Source organism: Poecilia formosa, unplaced genomic scaffold (genome assembly GCF_000485575.1).
Source record: "Poecilia formosa unplaced genomic scaffold, Poecilia_formosa-5.1.2 Scaffold367, whole genome shotgun sequence".
Lineage (NCBI taxonomy): Eukaryota > Metazoa > Chordata > Actinopteri > Cyprinodontiformes > Poeciliidae > Poecilia > Poecilia formosa.
In genome coordinates, this window is record NW_006800306.1 from 367387 (window position 1) to 385849 (window position 18463).

The window sequence follows — 18463 nt, forward strand, 5'->3', positions numbered from 1 at the left end:
ACCTGGCCCAGCAGGTAAAGCAGAGAAGAAGAACCAGTTGAATACCTGAGTGCAGTGGGGCACAAAGCCGTAAACCAGCGTGTGGCAGTCGTTGAACAGGGAGTTCAGCTGCTTCGGGGCTTGAACTGGAGGAGCTCTGGGGTTGAACTGCTGCCACTTCACAGAGACGGAGCTGCAGCCGGGAGACGACATGCGCTTCACCTGGCGCTCCACCTGCAGCCACAGCATGTTCAGGTATCACAACGTCTCCAGTTCAACTGATAAGACTCAAATTAACCTTCATGATGAATGTTCACCATGTAAAATGAAGCAAGTCGACACATTTAGGCACATCCACTTTGTTTAACAGTTTTAACAAACTTTTAAAATAACCATTGCTAATGGTGCTAATTTTGAAATATTTACAAGACATTTTGCAATATTTCTGCTTTTGCATGATGTTAATGTAACTATTAATTGCTCAGGGACTATAACTTGACATCAATAAACTCGTGGCAAGACTGTCCTAAAAATAAGAAATACTGCCACCTACAGGAGGAAAACCCAATATTCTTGGCCATTTTTGTGGAACATTTTCAATAAATTCACAATTATGCATTCATGTGAAAAAAAATGCAGAGATTTTTTGATTTTGCGGAATTGCAAAAAAAAAAAACTCAAAGGACTCAAATTTGCTGACTGGAGCCTAAAGGGCCAAATAAAAAGGGTTTCTGCAGGTTTCACTATCTCCAATTTAAGACTTTATGAATGAAATTTAATGAAATTAAATTCTGTTCCTGCATCTCCATAAGAGATACAGGAATAGCAAGTTCATACAGAAATGCATGAACTTCTATTGTCAACATTTGTATTATGTACCACTGAAGTATGGTTGTACTTTGCTCTGCTGAAAAATTAGAATTAATAAAAATCTTAAAAAAAAAAAAAAAGAAATGCATGAACTTCGTCCAGCCAAATAGCGATAAATTTGCACTTACCCGTTATAGAAGCAAGAAAAAGCTAGCTAAGTACAGAGCTATGCTAACAAAGCTATGCTAGTGGTAGCCACAAATATTCAGTCACACACAATGTAGACGTGAGTCAGACTAAAACTTTTGCCTGACAGAAAAGTCCAGTGAGAAAAAAAACCTGCATAGAAAATATGATTAAATAGTTCTGTAAAAACAAAATTTTAGACCTGTCATTAACGTGCTAAAGTCCAACTTTTTAAAAATGAATACAATACATTTTCAAGCCTTAATTTTAGATACATGAATTTAAGACTTTTAAGGATGCGAATGAAAAAGCTTTGGCAGGCTGGATATGATTTTTTTCATGTAAATTATAAAGTCTCACCTTCTCAGCCCAGGTGTGCTTCGCCTTAGAGTCAAAAAACTCATAAGCCCCGCCCCCTGCCTGACCCAGGGCTCTCAACATGTGGCGATTGGCTGTGGAGCTGAAATGACAAACACAGCCACTTCACCTGGTTTGAAGGGAAACTAAACATGAAAAGGAAGCGAAGGATGAAGACCTTCCTCACCTGAAGCCGCAGGTGAAGAGGCGGCTGTGCTGGGCGTTGTCTCTGAGCAGCTGCAGGGTGGCCGCCGCGTTCTGGATGTGGCCGTCCGACAGCAGCAGCAGGTTCCGAACGCCGGCGGACGGCGGCAGCAGGCTGAGCGCCCGGAGAGGCCGCCACAGCTCAGTGCTGCCCCCTACTGAAGAGCAGCTCTAACAGCAGACAGAAGAGAATTACTGGTAAAGTTTGGAAATACATTTTAATTCCAAGTAGAACTGCAACTAATGATTATTTTAGTAAGTGAATGTTTAATCAGTTACTTTGATGACTAATCGATTAATCAGATAAAAGGAATTGGGAACATCTTGCAGATTTTTAATTTAGCCACTTCAGTCATTATTATAAAAATTAGAAATACATTGAAGATGCAAATAAACAAATAATTTGATAACCTTTTTGAATAAGAAAAAAGAAAAAATGCATAAAACACAATAGTACAGCATTCTTTAGTGTATGCTTTATTGTTTGTAGCAAATGATTTATTTTTGTACAGTTTTGGATTAATTAGTCTTTATTTTCCTATGTTTTATTCCCCCCACCAGGTTGTTATTGTAAATACAAGTTTGTTCTTAATAACCCAGCTGGTTAAATAAAGGTTATAGGGGCAGTATTATCTGTTTTCCAGACTCATGGTGTAATTTTTAGGACAATCCAGTAACTATGTTACAATTGTTATAAAAATGCTGTGTATATTGAATATGATTTAAAAGAAATTTTACTTTCTTAAATTTGGGCCTCTGTCTCTTTAAGAAACTCCAGATTTTTCTGAAACTCTGCCATCAGGATATCATAATAACATCACTCTTCCATTAACCCTTTCACAACGTTTTTACCAGCGTTGCACTGAGAAGTAGCTCCTATAACGAGCTCAACAGATGTGCAGTTCCACCAGGTGTTTGCTAATTGCTGCTGGCTGAAGGAGCTGAATGGGGGAGTCACACGGGAGGGAACCTCTGTGAGACTGAAGCTCAGAAGCTTGGAAACTGCAGCTCTTAGAAGGAGCTGCACCTAGAAGGTGGAGCTAGGTCCATCCAAGTGTTTTGCACATCTGAATGGTTGCCATGGAGATTAAAGGATTTCTTACGATTAATATAAATAGTTCATCAATGTCAAAAATTTAGATTTTTATGGAATTTATATAAGTATGTGTTTTTAATTTTAGCTTATAAGCTAAATTTGATTAATTTAACCATCAAATTTTTATAATTTGAGCACTTTCTTCAAATAAAAACTTAAAGAATTGAAATTGAAGTTAAAGAATTTGAACTTGAGTGCAGCAGTGACGCAGTGGGTGGAGCGTTGACCCATGTACAGCAGTTTCAGTCCTTGACACGGCTGTCATGGGTTCGAGTCCAGGCCTGTTGACCTTTTCTGCATGTCTTTTCCCCTCTCAGAGTCTGAACTCACCTTGATGAACTTCATGGCTTCAGCTTGAACCTCGTCTAGCTTCTGAGCCGTCAGGAAAGCTTCTTTGTAATCTGAAAACCAAAAACAAGACGAATCAAGAGAAAACAAAGCCAGGTTGATGAAGATCAGTTGGTGGTTTATATAAACTCCATGTTCAATGAACGTAACCTGTTATTTTGGAAGTGAAATGTGCATTCGTGGAAACAACAGACAGAAAAGTCTCAGAAACATACAACTGCATCACGTTTTGATTTATATGGTTTAATATCCAGTCCCAAAATTAAACAATGAGTCAGAGTTCAGTTCTGACCAGTTCTCTGCTCTTATACCAACCTGTTCCAAACAAAACGATGTTGATTTTGACGTCGTTCTTCAGATTCTTTAAAACCTGCAGGGCGATTTTCTGGGCCAGCTGTAACGATTCTCCCTTCAAGGACTCAGACGTGTCCAGCAAAAGAACAACTTCACTGCCTTCAGAGCTGGAGTCAAACTCAAAGTTTGGGTAGAAAACCAGCATGCAGGCCTGCAGCAGAGTAGAGGGTTAAATCACTTAGTGTGGAGTGCCTCAGGGTTCAGTACAGGGACTCTTTGAAAACAGATTGGTGTGAAAGAGGGAAGGACAAACAGACCTGGCTGTCCTTGTCTGGGTGTTTCTCCACCCACATTCTGGGAAGATGAACGTCAGAGAGAGTGACAGACATCTGGAAACCATCTGACCCCATGACCTGACCCGGCAGAACACTGACCACCGCCTTACAGTCCATCCTCTGGACGACAGAATACAAACAAAAAGAGTTACATAAAAATAAAAACTGGATGACAATGAAGATTCACTTTAAAGAAACAAGTTAAAAGGGTAAAAATTTGCAAAAATACATCATATAACTCAGAAAAAAGATTAAATTGCAGATTATGTAACAAAACAGAAAAATCACCTTAATTTTGACTTGATGAGTGATGCACGTCAGGCTCAAGATCTCAAAGGGCATCTCCACCGACATGTCCAACGTAAACTCTCTGAAGACCAGAAGAAACAACACATTTAGTTAACCAAACAAAAACGTTAAAGGTTAAAGAATCCAAATCCAACGGTCCCAACAAGAAAACTGATTAATTGCTCCACATATCAGTAACTTCATGAGTTAAAAAAATAAATTCAATCATTCTCACCTCACTGCTTCACTGGCCACACAAACTTTCTTCAAAGAGTCCTGTAGGGTTAGAGAACACATAAAACATTCTCCTATTAACAATATCAAGGTTTTAATATACAATAATTCCTAAATTGACCAAATGAAAGAACTGTAATGCCCGTTCTTTGTGGGAAAAAAAAACACATCTACAGTAAAAATGTTTACAACTGATTATACTGCTCTTCAGAAGAAGTAAAAACATATGAAGAAACATTTATTTTCATGCTGTTTATTTATTTATTCTTCATTGTGGTCTAACTGAAGTTACGTTCTGATTGTGAAGAAAAACACATTGAGTATCTGAGAAAATGATGAAATCTAGTCAAAATGTTTTGATTAGTTCAAAATTATCCCATTTAAGCAAAATAGAAAACATCAGGTGATTAGACACACATATTGATAACAAATGTCCTGAGAGGACGAAACATGTAGCCAAGAGTAGATATCTCCTAAAGACAGGCAAAAAGAGGAGAAACTGTAGTTTCCAAAAAAGCTAGAAAATAAAGAGTGATTGTTGGTTTAGATCCAAAATATTCTAACAAAAACAAAACAAAAGACATTTAAGTCATGGTGGTGTAGGTCCCATCATCTGTGACTTATTTCACTAAGTTAATAGAAAAAACCCTGTAAAGTCACAGAGGAAAAGGCTCTAAAGACAAGGCCTATAATTAACCCTGTCAAATGTCAAATTTTAGTCCAACTTTAGTCTTACAAGTTCATTCTTTCATTCAATTCAGTTTACTTATTTAATGCAAATTTACAACAAATGACATCTCAAGACACTTTACAAAAATAATTTCAGTCACATACATTCCAATTGATTCTAGTTATAAGATACTATAAGTTATAAGATAAGACATAAGATTAAATATTTATTCAAAAAAGTTTAAAAAGATTCTATCTAGGGAAACCCAGCAGATTTCATCGAGTCATTGAGTTGCAACATTCACGCCTCCTGGACGTAGCAAGAGTCACCTGCGTTGTGTCGTTGACTTTCCCTCATACCGGGCATGCATATAACTATAACTAAGTTTATATAACTTGGCACTAATTTAAAGTAAGAATTTCATTTAACTCAACTGTGATTATTTAAAATGGGACGCTTAAAGTTACAGCATGTAACAGCATGTTTTTTACATACTTATTAAAACTGTCACCATTTTGTGACAGTTTAATGATATGAAACAGTTTGTGGAAAAAATCCATCTCCTCCACATCCTCCCTGAGTTACTATTACTATCTGAATAAATGCACTGCTCTCAACCAAAAACACCCAATCAGAACCAAGAAGAGTCTTAGCGCTGTCAATCACCCTCATGTACTCACTGCTCAGTCTCCTAATGGCATTTAGCAGCCATTAGGAGACTTATTTTTTAAGAGTGGCATTTAGCCACTCGCTAGGGCACTCGCTACTATTAAAGGAAAACCGTGTAGTGGCTATGCTAACTAGCTGGAGCATTTGTGACAGGCTCTGTTCGCTGCAGAAAGCAGGGAGGGGTGTGAGCAGCGCCTCATGGAGACTGATTGACAGTGCTAATCATTGTGCTCCTAAATAAAAGGCCCGCCTCTCAGTACAGGCTCTGTGAGTAGAGCAGTCATCTTGCGATCGGAAGGTTGTAGGTTCGATTCCAGCTTCCTCCAGCCACATGTCGATGTGCCCCTGGGCAAGACACTTAACCCCAAATTGCCTACCGATCTGTGTATCAGTGTATAAATGTGTGAGCGTTTGTGAGTGCGAATGGGTGAATGTGACTCTAGTGTAAAGCGCTTTGAGTGGTCAAAATGATTGGATAAAGCGCTATATAAGTTCAGTCCATTTACCATTTACAGGCTCTGCCCCCTACCTGTGTGGTCTCGTTGAGGGCGGAGCTCTTCTGCCATGGAGCCACGCTGCCCGGCAGGGAGAACAGGATGCTCCCGTTTTCGACCACCAGCTCTGACACAAAGGTCACCTTAATGAGGACGGTGGCGCCGGGCGGCAGGTTGCCCACGCTGATGGTGAACACATCCTGCAGAGAGGAACCAATCAGAGAGGCTGGGATACATTCCTGAAACCATCAGGATGTTGCTGGACATACAGGAGCGCTCTGGTCCATGAGGTACGCTCCGTGGCCTTCCTCTATCGCCTTCCTGTACTCCTTACGAGCCGCTGCCTTCTCCTTCACCTGAGAACAAAAACACAGCAGAACGGTCAAATTAAATAGAACCTGGGCTTCCATTAAAACTCCACTATTCCTCGCACTGATGCAATGTGAGGAATCCCAACCAAGAGTTGAGGTCATATTCTGTACAGAACTTTAGGCACACATTGGTGGTTCTTCTCATTACTTTATGTATAAAAAAGTTTTTTTGTGGAGTGGGTTTCAATTACTGCTGCAACTAATGACTATTTTAGTATTCAGTTATTCTGAAAATTAATCACATTCTGAAGAATTTCCATTTAACCACTTCAACCTTTTTTGCACTATAATTGAAAATGCGAACAAACAAATAATTGAATTCCTATTTTAAATAAGAAAATAAACATTTTATTACCCAAGATGCTAAAACATATAAGATTATCCACCATGTCAGATGATAATCTGCTTCTATGTGGAATGCTAATTGTAAAATCTTTCCTTCGATGGGAAAGCTAAAGAAAATCCTTTGTTACAAAGATGGCCGTGATTTTCAAAGAATGTGGCTAAACTAGTGAAGTTCAACAGATCATGTAAGCCCCGCTCACAGCCCCTTTGATAGGCATGAAACAGGAACCATGAAAATAGTTAACTAATAAGACATTTATTTAGCATTTTAAAGGGGCAGTATTGTTTTCCAAGCACATAGTGCCATTTTATAGCATAATCAAGTAACTGTTACTTTCTATTATTATGTAAATACTATACATATCAAAGATGATTTCAAAGAAATTTGATTTTGTAATTTAACTCCTTCAAATTGCACTTCTGTCTCTTTAAAAACTCCTGCTCTCTCTGAAATTCTGCTTTTAGGAAATCCTCACAACACGGGTCCTCTATTAACCATTTAAAACTGTTTTAACTGAAGAAGAACTGAGAACTGAACTGAGAACTGAGAAGTCGCTTATGAGCTCAGCTGGTGTGCAGTTCCACCAGGTGTTTACTAATTGCTGCTGGCTAATCTGAAGGAGTGGAGGAGTCGCAGAAGAGGGCTGCTCTACGAGTCGGAAGCTTGGAAACTGCAGCTCCAAGGAGGAGCTGCACCCTGAAGGCGGGGCTAGGTCCACCCAGGGGTTTTGCACAGCTGCACGGTTGCCATGGAAATTAAAGCATTTCGCAAACATCCATGAAAGAATCAAGAAAACACTTCAGGTATGTTTGATGAGGGTATAGGAGGAGAAAAGTGGATCAATTTACAGCTTAAAACAGGAGGTGCGGAAACTAACAATGCCAGAGTTTGCAGCGACCACCTTCTAACAGGAAACAATCGCATCGTTTAAATTGTATTTTCAGATGTTTTATTAAACAGTTACTGAGAAAGACAAGCAATCATATGTAAGGTAAGATATATTATTTTTATACCCTAGCGTGGTTGTCCCCAGAGTGCTAATGTTGTTAGCAGCTAGCTCAGTGCCGAGTCACGAACAAAAAATATAATATAATTCAATGGGATTTTCATGCTAAAAAAAAAAAAAAAAAGGAAAAAAGAAAACTAAATTAAATATAACCTCCCCACAGCTCAAAGGGTTTGGTCACCGTGAGCTGCGACTATTCCCCCATGAACTCGGTTTGCCACCCGTCCTTAAAATACGGAATCGTCTTGTATTTGGCTGTCAAATGTTGCGTTCCATATTGAACCGTATTTCTATAAATGTCCGATAGACACATTTATCTATCACACAAATATCAACACTAAATTGTCAGCAAAAATGTCAGCTAAATTGTTGTGGCAGGAGCCAAAGGACCCCCAAGAAAGCTACGAACCCATGCTGTTGTCACGGTTGCCTAGAGACGGACACTACGCAGCCGCGGTGAGCTGCTATCAACCCGGATCTTTTTAAAATGTCCTCGACCCGATTCTCCACCGTCCTTAGAAGTAAAACTTCTTGTAAACATACAGACGTGAGAGAGAAGACGCAAATCCCAGGCTGAATAGTGTTAGTGAGGATGAACACAGACATCGTGGCGCAGTGTGCTGCTGTATGATAGACAGAATGGATCAGGAGAGGAACTGCAATCCCGTCAGAACATAAAAAACTTGACATTAGCATCTCTTCATCCCTCAATCATCTCCTGAGGCTGATATGGTACAGAACATTTTTGCTATGATTATTTGCTTATTTTATGTATAATAATAACAAATAATACAAATGATCATTTAAAGAACAAGTCATACAAACAGATTAACAGTAAATACATTAATATTTCCTATTTTAAAAGGTTTGTTAGGGTTTGCTGTATGTTGTTTTTTTTTTTTTTTGGAAATGCTAATATATTTTATAAATGCAGTATTCAGGTGTCATTTAATGTATTATTATTGTCAGACATAGACCTGCAGCCCAGCGGTGGATCTAGATGGCACTGCATGAAAAGTGGGATTTTTGACCCTGTATTCTGACGCGAACGCAGCTTGTGAGGGGAGTGGAGGTGTTAACGACCCTACTTAGCATACGAATACCTATGGATATGCAAAGGCGCTTCAGCAGACCCACGTAGATTCTCAGTCATTGGATGAAAAACAATGACATCACAGTTCATCATTGGCATGTGATTGGTTGGTTGATGTGTGCCCATTGGACAGCACTTATGACTTTATAAATAAACCCCGCCCCAATTATTAATATTTTTAATGCTGTATTTAAAAAAAATCTGTATAAAAAATAAATACTGTATTAAAATATATTCGATATTGCTTACATGCAACATGTTATATGAGGAACATAAATGAGGCATTATTATTTTTTTTCATTTTATTGTTTTTACTGTTTGCACACAAAATAAGACATAAATGCTTTTCCATTTCTGGACCATCTGGCAGTGTTTTTTTGTCCAAACATGATCCAACATTATGTTGCATTCAGAACTTTTGTTTATATTTTTTTAGTTGAGCTATTACTTTTCATTCCTTTTTTTAAAGGAATTAATTATTTCCTATTGTTTTGGGTTCTGAAAATAGTAGTAAATAATAATAGTGGGTTGAACTGTGTCAGCTCTGTCCAGTTCTAAATGAGGTTGTGTTTTGCTTTGTGAAATATTTATCTAAATATTTAGCTTCAGATTACCTCTCCCACCACGTGTTTCCCATTGATGAAAGCTTCAAATCCGCACACAGCAGCCGAGTCCAGTGGGAAGACGTACTTCGCCTCGATGGGCACTGAGCTCTGATTGGTGTATTTCTGGAAGATGATGACCTGACAGAGGAAAAAGTCTGAATTAGATCCAGAACCAGGATTAATGCAACACCAAGCTGATCCAGGCGCTTCTCTTTCCAACCTGGGAGAGCAGATCCATCAGTTTGCACTTCACATGGACGGCCTGCAGGGGGAGCCGCTGACCTGAGCTGTCCAACAGTCCAGCTTTAATGCGCTTCAGGGGGTTCTTCACGTTTTCTAGATCTTCTTCCACATAATCTGAAGTCAGATCTGCAGACAGACACAGTGGCTTCTCAGATTGGAATGTGTTTGAAACCAAAAAAGCAGATACTACACAAAAATAAAAACTGGTTTAAGACATCAAAAATACTGAATTTCATGTTTAATTTTATTTTTTCCAGAAACTAGATGAATTACTAATTATCACAGGTCAATGTTTGCTATGAACCCAAAGCAAAAACACACTAACATTTCTTAATTACAAAATTATTTATATACTTATGATTACTGCGACATTCACCTTAATCAGGAAACTTTATTTTTAAGAACCGTAACTCATCTGAACTCGTTGGATTTAAGTCAAGAATTACATGTGTAAAGTCATTTTCCTGTAGCTAGGAAAATGACTGTTTTCAGTTTCCTAGCTACAGAAAAGTAATCTCAAGACAGAGAGATTCATTCATATCCAGGAAGAAAAGCTGTGTGCTGTCGTCATGGCGACCTAATGTCAGGTATCTGCAGCTCACCTGGGTTCTTGGCAGCCTCAATGGGTTCTGCAGTCAGGTTGATGTCCGGACTGAAGTCCTTCTGCTCGTCTCCTTCCACTCTGAACTGAACTACATATTTCATCTTCACTTGGTCAAGAGAGTAAACCACATACTCATCATCCTGCAGCGCAGACAGAAAACAGAAATCAGTTTCCTCAGGGTGCAGCAGAACCTTAACATGCTGAACATGCGATGGATATGCAGCTCTTCTGTTCCCACCTCGAACAGAAGCTTAGGGTTGGTGAATTCAGATGTAGTTTTGTTGGTTTGTCTGACTCCGTGAACGCTGTGGTAGCCCTGAGGAGCCTCGGTCAGAGTCTTGTCTTCTTCGTTCAGGTCCTTACAAACTCCCAGCGCCACATCGCAGACCAGCAGGAGGCGCGATCCGTCCATTTCACTGGGTTTGGCGTAATTCAAACTGGTGCTGAGAACACAGAGAGAACCCAGAGCGCAGTAGGCCAACCAGAATGTCTGAAACTATCCAAGCATCGTTTTCACACCAACAAACATACAAGATCGCTGAACATTTATTCAAACCAACCTCACAGCATCACCAAAGTAAATCCCACTCCCAAGTCTCCCGTAGTCCGTTCTCTTAATCCCAAATTGCTCCACTACAACACGGGGAAGCAGCAGACCTCTGTGGAACCAGATACAGGATCGAAGTCGTTTTTAAAAGAAACAAAACATGATAAGATATTCAGCAATCAGACTCACTATGTTCTGATAGCTGTGAATGGATGAAATGACTGATCCAGGAGTCTGAGAATTTATCTTGGCAATAAAACAAATTATCTGTTTTTGAACATTTAATTTGTGGAAAATCTGGATTTGTTTTCACCAATGCACTCCTTGAGTTTTCATAGTTCACATTGATTTTATCCCACCCAAAAATTCACATTTTGTTCGACAAGCGTGCTTTAAGGCTTCTGTTCATTTTGACTGTTAATTCAGGTTAACTCGCATTCAATTGTCATTTCTTTCTAAGAAAAAAAGTGAGTAAAATAAATGTAAAAAAGTGATTAAAATCAGATTTGGTTTGGACAAAAGACTATTTTTAAGTCGTATCGCCCTGGCTTACGATAGCTCCTAAAGGTCGGTGTTTATAAATGTTTCACAGCCCCACAAACACAAGTCCTGCTCTTGAAAAACACTAATGCATTTGTTTGGTACACCAGTCACATAGAGAAGTGTGATTTATATCACTAAGATGAAATTATAACTGCATTTAAGTTGTATTTTCAAATTTATTGGTGTTTTTCTTGAACAAACAGTGGAAAAAATAGGAAAGCTAATAATGCCGATAATAGGGAAATTTTTTAAACGTTAACTGGAATTTATCATGACAATGATAAATCAAAATTATTAAAGTCAGAAATTTATCACGTTAAAAGTAGGTCACATGACTCTTCCCTTTTATGTCATTTAAAATCTTGAGTTTTTCAGTATCTATCAGCTGTAAACTGTGTTCTCTGTCTCAGGACTCTGCTGGGACTCACCTGGACAAGATTCCTACAAAGTTATTGGGGCTGGATGCGTGGAGGAGGGGCGTAACGTTCCCGATCTCGCTCTGAAACCTTAGAAGCTCCACCGCTCTGCTGACACGCATGATCTGCTGGATCTCCACTGGTCTGGAAACACAGAGATGTTTGTTGTTTTCTTTCCAGAAAGGTTTGTGATGATTATCTGTAGTTTATCATTTTAAAGATGGACCTGTCAGCCAGCAGGGCGGCGATGTTCTGGAACTCTGAGCTGCCCCGGGGAACAGCCTCCATGCCGCACCGAAGAGCGCGGTACTTCCCCACAGAGGATGGCTTCGGGTCGTTCATGGTCATCTCACTCACGTTCAGAACATCTCGGATTAACTGGAAGAAAATCAGTTAAATTCTCCCAGTAGAGCCTGACATCCCACCATAAAGCTGCGTGTTGGTGCTACCTGACAGAGGTCCAGCTTCTGAGACAGAAACCTGGCCGTAGGTGACTGAGGTCTGGGCTCCCGGTGAGGCAGCAGGAAGAAAACCTCGTCCAGGAGGGACGAAGCCTCATCCTCGTTTCCCTCCTTCAGTTTCCTCTGAGCCTGAAGCAGAAGGCCTTCAGCTCTGCTCACCTGAAACAGCAACAGCTTCATCAGGACGGAGCCTCGGATCTGACCCTGATCTGACTGCAGATCGGTGCAAACCCACATCGTTCAGGCTGAGACCGGAGATGGGAACTCTGAGGATGTTTCCAAGGCAACCGTGAGCTTCGGTCCACAGAAACTCCACAAACGCCGCAACGTCAGGGGACAACTCACCGGAGTTCAGCTTCTCCTCCAGCAGCAGCTGAAGGTCATTCAGAGAGAAGGTCAGAAACATCAGGGTCAGAAGGGGATTAAAGGTGACCTATAATTGCTTCCTGGAACAGGTTAGAAAAGGTTGATGGCTGATACAAATTATGTTAATCGCATTTATTACACAAAATGATTCTTAGGTAATGAGATTTTAGCCATTTCTGGGTCCCTTTAAATCCAAATAAGCTGCTGCTGGGCGCGCCGGTGATGCAGGAGTAAAGCACACAACCCTTATGATGAGGCCCATACCCGGCTGTTATGGGTTCAGGTCCCGGCCAGTTGACCTTTACTACGTCTTCCTTCTCTGTTGTTTAGTTTTTATTTTGTTTTTATAACTACTTAGAAACTGTGGACTTTTGGATCAACATTGTTAGACTATTTTTCACACTCGTGTTCTTCAAACCCTTATATGGAAATAGAGCTGAGGATACTTAGTAACCCTCAACTAGAGCACTTAGCATATATACTTCAGATTCTTCTTCTTTTGCTCTTTCCTTTGGTTTGTATTTCCTTTTTACTTCTATAAAGCACTTTGAATTGCCTTGCTGCTGAAAACGTGCAACATAAATTTAATTACCTTACCTTCTCTTATGTAACCCACTTTCCTGCCAGTTTACTTTGAAATAGAGGCCACTAGAGCCTAAAAATCCTTTTAAAAAATAAGCTGCTGAAAGCCACGCCCCAACTCAACGTTTACACTCATCCATGAAAATGACGAGCAAACAGAGAAGCAATTTAAATGACACTGGCTCCGCTCCTTGCAGTAATAGAGCAAACCTCCGACACAGTGATAGATGTTCCATGTACCACTACCACTATAATATGCACTATAAAAACTTATAATATTAAAGAACCAGATTTTAGATAGTTTCCAGTCAAATACAAATGCAGCCTACATTTTCTTATATTTTTATTTGTAAAAAAATTTTACAAAAGAACTTTGTATTCTTTCTTGTTCACAATTATGCACCACTTTGCATTAATCAGTCATGAAAACACCACAAAAAATGATTTCAAGGGGTTTGAATACTTCTGCCATGCAGTGTAAACAATTAATTCTCCAGGGATGGCGACACATTTGGCTGATGCATGATTAATTTTCCACACACAAACAAGTCACATAATGTCACATGTGGTGCAGCGTATCAGACCTGCTCCAGGGGGGCGGAGCCCAGGTGTGGCGCCTCAGCAGGTAAGCTGCTCATCCTCTGCAGCTCAGAGCGCTCCAGTTCTTCACTCAGCTCCTTGTAAACATCCACAGCTTCTTCTGAGGTGGACAGGAACACCAGCTGATCCATCACAGCCGCCTCCTGTTGGAAAACAGTTGCAGATTTGTTTTGTTCCAACATGATTTTAAGGTTAATTTGGGAGACAAAAAGCAGAAACATTAAAGGAATACCTGTTTGTAATCCTACTGAAAATGTTACTGTATCCATAGGCTTGTTGCAATAAACAATATCGTTTAGAATTAGGACAACACTAATAAAAAATTAAATTACAAGAATAAACTTGGACGCGATTAAAGTGAAGAACAAATTCATAGCATTACGAGAATTAAGTCGTAATATAACATATTATTCTTGTAATAACACAATAAAGTTGTAATAATACAAGAATAGTCATAACTTAGGACTTCATTGCAACATTTATTTATTATTTTCTTAGCATAATAAATAATAAATATTTATTAATTATTTTCATAAATAATAAATATTTATGAAGCTCATGATCTGTCTGATGTCTTAATGGTTTCATACATAGACATTAATCTTTTTACATGTCTATGGTTTCATACCTTCGACGCCACGTTGTCCTTCCGGTATCTGGCCACACGGTAGCGCCGTCCCTGCTCGCCTTTGGCGCTCTGCAGCTCCAACACGCAAAACCTGCTGCCGTTCTCCTGCAGACAAACCTCCATCAGTACGAATCCCAGCATCAAAACAGAAATGGAGGATAAAACTTCTTCCTCACCTGTCCGAAAACGGAGTACTTCGCCACCTGGAAATCATCGGGGAACGTCGGCAGAGTCCGACTCCTTGTAGATTCTGGGTAAATTAATGAGTTGAGGGTTAAATGACAACTTTCATTTCTTGCTACTGAAGTGGAAAGTGCCCCCTAGGGGCAGGGCTGTGCCATTGCGGGTGGTGGTGGTGGGGGGGGGATTGGTGCGCGGGAAGCCGTCTGGATGAAAACAAAAAAAACCCCCATGAACCCTGTGCTCTGGGTTTTTACCTTAGAATGGCCAACTCTGTTATTCCTCTGTCAGTTTGATACAGTAGGGGCTTCTGCACTTCCCATATCTGTGTCCTCTGTCATTTTTATCATTAGTTAAAACTGTTTAATCCGTTGTTAACATGATACAGTTTGGAAACCACTGGGGGGCCCAGGAGAAAAAGTTTGGGAACCACTGCTTTAACAAGGTTTCGGTTCAGGCTTACGGGTGTTTCTTTGAAAGAAGCCTGAGAAAACGTCTCCGTGAGATGAGGGAGCTGGATGGGAAGTGCTGTGTATGTGACTGAAGAAGATATTAAAGAGAATTGTATGTGTTCACTTCTTCCTTCTCTACCTCTCTCTCTAGCTTAATAAAATATAACTTGACTAATGTTGCCTAAATGATGACTAGTTAGTATACCAGTAAATCACGCTAAGCTTAACAAGAATGAACTAATGATTTTTATTATCTGTGTTGAGAGGTGAGTAGTTCAGTTACATTTGCTTGAGTTTTCAGGAAAAAAAAAACAAACTTGTAGTAGTTTTGCTTTTTACGTTTACGTATATTGTATGTATATTTTGAACTATTACTACTACTACTTGAGTAGATTGATTTTGCATTTAAAGAAATAGACTTCAGAGATGAGAAACAGATTTTTAAAATTCTGCTAACGTTTATGCGAGTCTGAGCATAATGACTAATTTTCTACGTTTTTTGTATTAATAAACAACATGGTTATTTTATACAAAAGGCAGGAGGTAGAGGACTGCATACTCCTCTATCTCCTGCCGTTTTTCAGTTATTATAATGGTTTAATCCTTATTAACATGTTGTAACGTGGTTCACTAACGCTGCCTCTAAACGCAACATGAGTGTGAGAAGCTTGAACCGATTTTACACCTGGGGCAACAACGGAGACCTTCTGTCTCTGCAGAACTGCTCCTCTGTGTTCATTATATCCATGGCAGCAAGCCAGCAGGAAGTAAAAACCTATTAGCAATAATTTCTAAAGAATCTCAGTAATTTCAGTGTCAGCTACACGATGACTAGTCAACACATGCCAATAATGACCTCTGTTGGAATGAGCCAATCAGACGTCAGGCTCTAATCCCACCTTAGATGGCTGGAGTTGATCGTTAAGTTAACTCATGATGTGTTTCAGAATAAGAATTATAGCTACTTTTAAAATGAATAAAAACAATTGAGGTACATATTATTAATTCCATATTTAATAAATGATTTCTGTATTTATTTCCAGTTTTAAGAAATTAATGACAAATTTAATTTATTGCTTAGCGGTCTCCACACACACAAAAATCCCCTTTATTCCTGGAAATCTTTCTGACAGAGTCATTATTGTAGCTTTAGCCTAAATCTCGCCTTTGGAAGTCAGATACAAAAACTTCAACTTATTTCAAAGTGAAACCATCGTGATGTGAGGTAGTGTCAGGAGTGATGATGATGATGATGATGATGATGGTCCCACCTGAACTTCAGATTGTTTTTTTCAACAGCTGGTCCCTTTGATGAAGTCGGACCTTTTGGAAGTTCGGCTGCAACAAACAGAAACAACATTAGACAGAAACACATTATTATTCCAAGACTTAACTAGAGTTAATACTTTTTTCCAATAAAGATAGTTTAATAAAAACACTATGGTGACCCTCAGGTCCAAAACATAACATCTTTCTCTTACTCTAAATGTTCTAACACTAAGGCTGTAAAAATATGATGAAACTAAATCCCTGTCACTCCATAAACCTTCAGCAATGACTGCATTTTATACCTAATTCTTATTTCTTACAGTTTGAGTTTTTCCTGCTCTCTGTTTGGATTTATATTTGCAGTATTTGGTTAGACCTTTATGTGTTAGCCGAGCTCTCTTCAGTGACTTACAGGGAGGAAGACCTGGAGGTGATGAAGTGTCCATCTTCTACTCTTCCACTGACAGAACGGCGCTCACGTTTGTACAGATAGTCCAAGCTGACCACCAACGTCTGGTTCTTCTGGATGCTGCGCAGCCTGTTGGAGCTCAGCTTGGACAAGTCGGAGGCCACAACCAGAGAGCACTGTGGGAAATGTAGGCAAATATATGACACTGTATTTCCATATCTGGAATATTAATTCAATTTGGTAGATTATGAAGTCCTCACTAAGTCTTGTATGTCATAAATTCAGAACAGTTCGTCTCAGCATGCCAAGTTGCAGAGTTCGCATTAAATGATAAACTCTGTTCAAATGTAAATTTTCCTCCATATGTTTGCAAAAATACTATGAAAAAAAGTCAAGTTAAGTGTAAAGATCTTAGTTACTCAATGTAAAGCTAAAATATACTGATAACTATTATAAGTAGAACTAACGTATACTAAGGGTAAAGTTATTATCTACAAAATGTAAATCTAATAACTGCTAAATATAACAATAACTCATACCAAGAATAAAGCTAAAACCCATCAGTCAAAATATTGCCATCCTAAAAAGCTATAATATACCGTATTTAAAGCTAATAAAATTTTGTAACATTGCTAATAAACCAGATTATACAACATTTACAGCACCGGCAATAGGTAGTTAACTGGAGTCTGATAGCTTTAGTGGCTTATAGCTTGAGTTTGTTATCTTGACTTTAAATGGCTATAAAAACCATAAAGGTTTTGAAAGGCTAAAAGCTTTAAAAGCTCCAAAAGCCTTAAAAGCTTTTAGAGCTTAACAGTCAAACTTAAAGCTGATGTTCTGTAATTAATTCAGAATTATAGACCTATAACCGGTGCTATAAATGTTGTATTATCTGGTTCATTAACAGTTAAAGACTGTCATTGAAAGTTTACCAAACGTTCAGGTAAAAATGCATCCGCTCATCTATTTGTTGATTGTGGAAGAAATGCTCCCTCCGCTCTTCGTCGCCACTGATTTGAGCTTCTTCTTCTGTTTGAAAGGCAGGTTTTTGAGCTCCAGAAGCACAGAGCAGCTGTCAAACACGCCCATTCTGCCTGGAGAAGAAAAAACCTTCAGTTACGCAACTGATATTAGCTAAAGATCCAAAAGATAAAAGGAATGTTCCATGTTTGCTGTATTAAAAGAAAGACTTCTAGTTTTCAGTTTATTTTAGGCTCAATTTAACAAATTTATTTTCAGTAATAAGAACACACTTTCTTTCAAAGCACGAAACTTATCCAACTTGATTTGGATGCAGAAAAGTAATTTTTTTTCAGTACAACTCTGGATAAACATGGTTCTACTTATTGTAAATCATTGGTTGAAAAAATGACAAAAATCTACCTCTTTAGAGTTAAACTAAATATTTAGCATGTATGCAAACCTCAGATAAAATCTAATATTTTCAAAACTAAAATCTGATTAATTTTTCCAGTTGAAAACAAACACAGACGTGAAGCTGCAACACAAACCTGAACTTCTTCTGTAAAACACCTGAATCTGTGAACAACTGTGAGAAATGCCCCCAAAAAACAAATTTTCTTGGTTATTTTTGCTTTATTTCCTTGGGTTGAATTATTCACCTGATTTAACACTACAGCCCAGAAACCCGCCCTTTCTGGAGAAATTTGTGCTTCAGCTATTTGGACCGGAGCCAAGTGACACAACTGGCAACTTCCGGTTGGAGAGACTTTCAAAGTCCTGACAGAAAAGAGATCTTAAAAGACAATCTAAAG

The 18463-nt window shown here is 39.0% G+C and overlaps 1 protein-coding gene across 1 annotated transcript in view; it reads right to left on the minus strand.

Moving 5' to 3' along the window:
• Positions 1–17777, minus strand: part of LOC103153924 (poly [ADP-ribose] polymerase 4-like) — a 37353-nt gene extending 19576 nt beyond the window's left edge. Inside the window, 23 exon segments of the mRNA XM_016662288.1 lie at positions 3296–3485; positions 3592–3729; positions 3898–3979; positions 4133–4173; positions 6000–6164; positions 6234–6320; positions 9395–9523; positions 9606–9754; positions 10231–10372; positions 10471–10675; positions 10793–10891; positions 11751–11882; positions 11965–12116; positions 12188–12358; positions 12435–12572; positions 13732–13890; positions 14376–14480; positions 14552–14606; positions 14608–14625; positions 16279–16345; positions 16653–16744; positions 16746–16865; positions 17656–17777. Coding sequence (XP_016517774.1) covers positions 3296–3485; positions 3592–3729; positions 3898–3979; positions 4133–4173; positions 6000–6164; positions 6234–6320; positions 9395–9523; positions 9606–9754; positions 10231–10372; positions 10471–10675; positions 10793–10891; positions 11751–11882; positions 11965–12116; positions 12188–12358; positions 12435–12572; positions 13732–13890; positions 14376–14480; positions 14552–14606; positions 14608–14625; positions 16279–16345; positions 16653–16744; positions 16746–16865; positions 17656–17777 — 2758 coding nt within the window.
• Positions 17778–18463: the final 686 nt, after the last annotated feature.